General features: G+C 41.7%; 1 protein-coding gene across 1 annotated transcript; it reads left to right on the top strand.

Annotated features, from left to right (window-relative positions):
* Positions 1–4,871: 4,871 nt before the first annotated feature.
* Positions 4,872–5,798, top strand: LOC144769800 (olfactory receptor 1G1-like). The gene has a single exon (XM_078653983.1). The coding sequence runs from the start codon at positions 4,872–4,874 to the stop codon at positions 5,796–5,798; it is 927 nt and encodes a 308-aa protein (XP_078510109.1).
* The last annotated feature ends 2,232 nt before the right edge of the window (positions 5,799–8,030 follow it).

Here is an 8,030-nt window from a genome sequence, read left to right as displayed (position 1 = left end):
TGGAAATGCTTTTTTAAATAGTCAGGTCCTGAACCCTGTAGGGCCTTAAGAACTAGAGAAAGGGCTTTGAAACAAACTTGGTTCCTTACCAGAAGCCAGTGCAATTGTTTATTACCTTGGCAATAGGCGCAAACCGAGGTGTGCCTGAGACCAGTCTGGCTGCTGCATTCTGCAGTACAAGAAGTTTATTCAGGAGCCTTTGTTGAACATCGAGGTGCAGACTGGTACAGTAGTCCAATCTCGACATTATGAGACTCGCGACCACTGTTTGCCAGCTGCTCCGAAGCAGGAACTGCAATATTTTCCTGATTGTTTTGACCACATAAAAGGTTTTAAACACCACTGAATTCTAATGAGACTCTTGTCCATTATCACATCCAGGTTCTTAACCTTATTAGTGGGTGAGGGGAGATAACAAATCGAATCTGGCCACCAATTTGGAGTCCAGAAGTTAATATTGTTGCAAAACAAGGAGTGCAGAAAGTGGCAAGAGAAGTGTTGAAAGGAGAAAGTGAGGTGCAGAAAGAGCCAACAGACGTGCACAAAGAGGCAAGCGAGGTGCTGAAACAGGCAAGAGAAGTGCAGAAAGAGGCAAGAGAATTGCTGAAAGAAGCAACTGAGGTGTAGAAAGAAGCAAGAAAAGTGCAGAAAGAGGAAAGTGAGATGCAAAAACAGGCAGGAAAGGTACAGCAAGAGGGAAGACGAGTACAGAAAGAGACAAGAGGCGTGCAGAAAGAAGCAAATGAGTTGCAGAAAGAGGCAACAAACGTGCAGAAAGAAGGACGAGAGGTGCTGAAAAAGGCAAGAAAATTGCAAAAGAGGCAAAAGAGGTACACAAAGAGACAACAGGGGTGCAGAAAGAAGCAAAACAAGTGCAGACAGAATGCATAGAAAGTACAGAATGAAGCTGCAGGGGTTCAGAAAGAGGCAAGAGAAGTGCAGAAACAGGCAAGAGAAGTGCATAAAGAGACAACAGGGGTGCAGAAAGAAGCAAGACATGTGCAGAAAGAAGCATGGAACGTGCAGAATGAAGCAACAAGGGTGCAGAAAAAGGCAAGAGAAGTGAAGAAAAAGGCAAGAGAAGTGTAGAAAGGAGCAAGTGAAGTACAGAAAGAGCCAACACATGTGCAAAAAGAGGCAAGAGAGGTGTTGAAATAGGCAAGAGAAGTGCACAAAGAGGCAAGAGAATTGCTGAAAGAAGCAACAGAGGTGTAGAAAGAAGCAACACAAGTGCAGAAAGAGGCAGGTGAGATGCAAAAACAGTCAGGAAAGGTATAGAAAGAGGGAAGAGGATTGCAGAAAGAGACAACAGGGGTGCAGAAAGAAGCAAATGAGGTGCAGAAGAGGCAACAGACATGCAGAAGGGGAAGAGAGGTACAGAAAAAGGTAAGAATTGTGCAGAAAGAGTCAAAAGAGGTACATAAGGAGAAAACAGGGGTGCAGAAAGAAGCAAAACAGGTGCAGAAAGAAGCATTGAAATTTCACAATGAAGCAACAGGGATGCAGACAGAGGCAAGAGAAGTATAGAAAAGAGCAAGTAAGGTGCATAAAGAGCCAACAGAGATGCAAAAAGAGGCAGGAGAGGTGCTGAAACAGGCAAGAGAAGTGCAGAAAGAGGCAAGAGAATTGCTGAAAAAGCAACAGAGGTGTAGAAAGAAGCAATAAAGGTGCAGAAAGAGGCAAGTGAGATGCAAAAACAGGCGGGAAAGGTACAGAAAGAGGGAAGACGATGGCAGAAAGAGACAACAGGGGTGCAGAAAGAAGCTCGGAGGATGAAGTCCACTTGTGTCCTGATGTCCTCAGGACACAAGAGGACCTCATCACCCCACCAGCAGTGCACCAGAAGCCGCGTTTGCAGTGTGGTGTGAGAAGGGGCAAGGTCTCAGACCACCTGTCTGCAACGCAGCTCTGTTGGGCTTACTGGAGGTACCTGGTGGGTTAGTTGGACCCAAGAGACCCTCAGGATTGAGGGGACTAAATCCCCCAATTTACAACGTGCCAGGGGGTGGTTTGCACACTTATTATATCAGGACCGCACCGTTGCCTGCACCACTGTAAAAACGCGCCCCATGGCGCACTCTAATTTAGGGGATTAAGTTCCCTTGAATCTTGAGAGTCCCTGGGAGCCAACTAGCCCAGCATGTACCTCTAGTAAGCCCACAGAGCTGCTTTGCAGAGAGGTGTAAAAAGGGGCGTGGCCTCGAACCACCTCTCTGCAACACAGCTCTGTGGCGCTTACTGGAGGTACCTGGTGGGCGAGTTGCCCACAGGGACCCTCAGGATTGAAGGGGACTTAATCACATAGTCACAAGATGGCTGCCAATACTTCCTGGGTTGGAGTGTTGGCAGCCAATCAGAATGAAGCTTGTGCCCGGGAGGGTGCACGAACCATTCAAGGTGCTCAGATATCGAAACTTTATTTTTCTAATTCCTCAGGAACTACTAAACAGGTTTACACCATTTAAAAAAGGACTCTTTCTGAACCAAGACCTACCTTTTTCCCAAATGTGGTGTGATTCCGTTCAGCTGTTCGGGCTGTAGCTTTGTCTAAAGTTTCTTATGTAAATTAACATGGGGAAAACATGTCTTGGAACACCCCTTTTTTCTCAGCCCCCGTCTGACGAATCACTCCAAAACTTTAAACTTTGACAGGAGCGGGCCACTAGTTTTGATAATTTTGCGAAAATTCATCAACCAGTGCCAAAGTCATTGTGAAAACAAAAAATGTTTTTCCTATGGAAACTAGCTCCTAACTATAACTACCTACTGGCGATTGCCAGTAGGTTATATATGTATATGAGTTTGATCTAATGGTTCCAGCAAGATGATGGAGCCATATGTCAAAATTACAATATAACAGATGACCACAGGCAAACCGAACCTCTTTAAATACAGAGGGCAGAGTACTCTCCTATGGCAGGACCAAAGTACTCCACCATGCCGATGGCAATTATTCCATCAGACAAAAAATAAAAGAGCCTCTAAGTGTCTGATTTATATGTTGGCTGAAAGGGAACTACATTGCAAACAGAGTTTCCTTCCCACAAACAAGAAGGTCTGCCCACCCTAATTAGACTTGGACAGACAATAGTTTTGATGACAGTGGAGAATACCTCTCTCTACTATGGTCAATTCCCACCAGTGCCCCTTTGAGTAAGGGTCCACTGAGGTTTGGCTAAATCTAATTTAGATGAGTCAGACACACAGCCAATTTTCAATGCTGTCACCAAGAGGAAAATCCTGACAGTAAGGGTTATTGAAAAATGTTCAATGCCCCCATCCTGATGGGAGGAAACTTGCATGGTGAGGGGTGCATTTTGTTTTATTTTCAAAAATAAAATCACACTTGGGGGGTTTGTCTTTGAATAGAAAAAAACACTGTGGGGCGTATTTACAAGCCTCTTTCACTGCTGGTCCATCACTTTTTTTGATGCATCAGAGGCGCAGTGTGCTAGCCCATATTTACAAAGCTTTTCATGGCCTTGTAAATACGTCCTCTTTTAATGCATTAATTTGCATGAAAGGGGCCTGCCATGGGTGTTACTGTGGGTGTTCACTCGCAACACCTATGGATTCTACTACATTCCCAGATTTACAACATTTTGTAAACCTGAGAATGTGTCAGAATCCTACCCTCGAATTTTGCTCTTTCTATCTGTGCTGCATTCTTCAGCACACATAGAAAGAGGAAAACGCCATCAATGATTGTTTTCCGGCAGGAAGGTGTCACTTGCAGCACAAAAACAATCATCCTTGCAACATGATGCAAGGGTGCCAATGTTGGCGCATTTCAGACAATTATGTGCCAGCGCAGGGAAAAGCATAGGAATGCATCATATTGTTGTTAAAATGACTCATCTTTTTGCTTTGAACATGATGCAGTGCAGTGCAGCAAGATGGTTTGTGGTACCGTGCTGCATCATTTTGTAGTAAATGAGGCCCAGTATGTTGCCAGAAATATCCATCATGTTTATGAATCAGTCTTGGGCAAGCAGGGATTTCTTCATTAGTTGGGGGCACCTCATCAGGTATTTAAATTAGGCCCGAGTCCAAATGTAATAATCATTGTAAGGCCAAGGAGTGAAAAGTATCTGCCTTATGCAGGGTCTTCATCGGTTGGGAAATTTACATTCCTTCCACTCTGAGATTTTCCAGCTGAAACCACCATCTTTGGCTGTTCCTTGTCCAGCAGCAATCTAAATTCGAGACAACTTTGACAGGTATAACCTCTAACCTTGCCCAAATTCCGTTTTAAAGTCAAACAACCTTATTACAAGCACCATCCTTGAATTGGTGGTCTGACAACTGACACACTGTGGGCCCCCAGCAGTATTATGAGTGTGGTGGTCAGACTGCCACAGCACCGCTGTGTCAGTCAGTGATCCTGGATGCTGTGGTGGTTGCCCAGCAGGAATATGTTGGCTGTGCCACTGCAGCACAGTCGAGCATATTTTGAGTTGCCTGTCCACAGCCCTTTTCATGTGGTGAGACCACCATAGAAAGGGTGGTGGAGAGGCAACTTAGGGGGCCCTAACAGGACCCTCATGCTGAACTAAATCCTGGGGGTGCAGGCAGGAGGGCACTTGTTAAATTACTGAATCTACTTTAACCTGACAAGATTATAAACTCAATACTTGTGGTGGACGCACATCTACTCACAATTAATAACCTTCTTTCTTATTAGTATGAACTATTTTTAAGTGAAAACTCGGAAACACACAAAGATGTAATGACATCATAGAATGCATTTGAGTGTTCAATTAACTATTTGAGAAAAACAATCTGTCATCAGCATCTAATTAATAAATATTGCATTGACATTACTGATTTTTTCTTTCAGTCTGTATAGAAACGGCTGCATCATTGGGAGAATGAAAGAAGAAAATCAGAGCTCAATAAAGGATTTCCTGATTGTAGGATTTTTGGATCTTCCACAACTACAAGTTCCACTTTGGGCTGCATTTTCAGTGATATACCTCTCAATACTTGTGGGAAACCTAGTAATCATGGCAACCATTCACTCAAAGTCACAGCTGCACACACCTATGTACTTCTTCCTCACAAATTTGTCCTTTACTGACATCTGTTACACCTCAGTCATTTTCCCACAAATGCTCGCCCACTACTTTATGGGGAATACACATGTTTCTTTTACTGCATGCCTAATGCAAGTGTACTTTTTCATGTTTTTTGTGTTTGTAGAATATATCCTCCTCTCAGTAATGGCTTTTGATCGGTATGTTGCCGTCTGCAATCCCTTGCGCTACCTGGTTATCATGAATAAGTCTGTTTGCTTTCGGTTGGCTGTGGGAACTTGGGCAGTAAGTTCTCTGGTACCACTACCACATACTGTATTACTGTCTCACTTCTCCTTCTGCAAATCCCACACAATCAACCACTTTTTCTGTGATTTGTCAGCTCTCATGAAGATATCCTGCAGCAACACTCACACAATTGAGACACTAACCTACATTATAGCTGCTGTAGTGGCTTTCTTTTGCTTTAACTTAATCATTATTTCTTATGTCAAAATTGCCTCGTCCATCTTTAAAATTAAATCTAAAGGCGGGAAGCACAAGGCCTTCTCAACATGTGCGTCTCATCTCACTGTAGTTGTTATTTTCTTTGGTTCTCTCTTAGGTACCTATGTGCGTCCCACATCAACATATTCAATGAGAGACACTAAGATTTCATCTTTGTCATATATTGCTCTTACTCCACTTTGTAACCCCATTATATACAGCCTGAAAAACACAGAATTTAAAAATGCTCTGAGAAAGAAAAAAAATACATTGTAGACTCTGGAAGAAGAACTTTACTGTTTTGGGCCAGCAAGCAATTGTTTTATTCAAAAAGGGAAACACCAGTGTAAAATAGTGGTCAGGAAATGAAACTGGGCTTGCCTCAAGTATTGCACAATCTTGTTCGCATGATACATGTTTTTCATCAACAGATAATTTTTATTTTGAATCCTAAGCTTTTTAATAACAACACATGTTATCATTTTTGTTTCTGACATGATCACAAAATGTGTGGCGATGTGAATCCTATCCAATAAAACATGAAAATAAACCATACAAACATGTAAATGACACAAATGATTACTAGAAGACAATGTGGTGCACAAATAGTGTCTTCATAATTTTTGACTGTTAAATTTCAATAGCTACTTGCAAGGCTATGCTTAGTGGGACTTATTAACAAGACAATGACGCAGCGTAGTGCAGCAAGCAATTTTACTGCACTGAACAGCATTATTGTCTAAGTGCAGGAATGCACTGTGTTTACAAGACAATGGTGCATTCCTGCTCTCACCCCTGTGCCAGTGCACAAACAGCAGCCATGCACCAACGTAGGGGAATGCCCACAGCAACACCCATTGCACACCCCTTTTAATGCAGAAAGCAATATTTACAAGGCTGCGTTGAGACACACAAAATGACTTACCCCTGCCTTGTAAATATGGAGCAGGATACAGGACCACCAAAGCTTCACAAAAAGTGATGCTCCAAGTGGCGCAAGGGCCTTGAAAACATACCCAATAGTATGTGTGAAGGCAATTAGTTGCATACATTATATTTATTTATATATATATATTGCACTAATATTATGGCATGTTATGTTATATTTTATAGTGTATTTCTGTACACTTTCTTCTGAAATGAAACTCACAAACAATTTCACCAATCGTATTTCTAATCATTCTCTGCTGGTGCAATATGTGGATCCCATGAGTTTAAGTTGGCTATGCAAGAACCTCAAAACAAATAACAGATTACATATATACATCAATCAATTAAAACGAGTGTGCTGAATAAAATGTGTTGGTGCTGTTATTGTTACTGTTACATGGTCTTTCGTTAACAACTTTGGGTGGTTGGAAAGAAAAGTTATTTTTGTTTTGAGGTCACTCTGTCACAATTTGTAAGTCAATGCTGTCTGCCTCCTATCTCTTTTTCATATATGAATTTACAATGTGAACATCAAGTAGTAGTTCCTGCCAGCATGGTGTTGTAGTTCTTGGGAGAGTTGTCATCTTTTGATACAGCGTTGCAGGATAATTTTGAGATGCCTTCCCTGCATCCTTTTTCATGGAGTTCATACACTACCCTTGGCATCTCAGCAGTGTGGAAAATCTCACAAATGCTGCTTCATATTATCACCTTTGGCCAGCGGTAATTTGGTGCTTTCCTCCATTTAATGCAGCAGACAGGCTACTGTAACATTGTGGTTAAATCATATGACTACTGTATGTCTTGCAAGCATGGTTTATGTACTGAAGGCTCTCACTTTCTATCATGATTGGCAGCAAGCATCATTTTACATATAGCTTTATTTTCTTCTTGTGTGCAAAGTCTGTCTACTAGCCTATTTAAATTTCACCAATACTCAGATTTACTAAGATTTTGTTCTGGGATGCATCAGTTTTGTGTTGTAGCCTGATGAAAAATCTTTTTTGGCAGTTACTACGAAAGTTGATTTGCATGCCTTTCCGTGGTTTATTAAATGAAAGGTAATGTAATGCAGGAATTAGATGGGTAGAGCATGGTCGTTCTCATACATCCAAGCATGTATTTTGATGCAAACTCAGGTTTACAAAGACGTGGACACCTGTACATGTGCCAACATTGTGACAGAGGAGTAACAAGGAAAAATATATAAGGGATAAAGGACCTCTACTATATATTTTAAGGCTATAGCAAGGCACGAAGGAGTTCCATAACCATATAGAGGAACAAGGCTGAAGTTCCTTTATAAGATGATGGAACTCTGAAATGACTTGTGATATCCCTATCATGTTTGGCAGGGGTTACATTTTCCCATAAATGCATGGTCACACCATCACGTTTACCACAAACCACTTAAAACCTTGGGGCGTAGCTCTTTCAGAAAGTGAAAGCATGTTTGTAAACATGAAGAATACAAATGGAACCTCTAGTGCAAAATTAAACACATCAAAAGTCCTTTTTTTTTGCAAAAAGAGATATTAGAAACAGTTCAGTACAAGATATTGTTTAAAAACTAAGTTC

The sequence above is a fragment of the Lissotriton helveticus genome, chromosome 7, assembly GCF_964261635.1.
Source record: "Lissotriton helveticus chromosome 7, aLisHel1.1, whole genome shotgun sequence".
Lineage (NCBI taxonomy): Eukaryota > Metazoa > Chordata > Amphibia > Caudata > Salamandridae > Lissotriton > Lissotriton helveticus.
This window is presented reverse-complemented; position numbering and strand designations above follow the sequence as displayed.

Bases quoted from the DNA above. Each gene is read 5' to 3' on its own strand.
- LOC144769800 (XM_078653983.1), top strand. From the start codon at position 4,872: ATGAAAGAAGAAAATCAGAGCTCAATAAAGGATTTCCTGATTGTAGGA.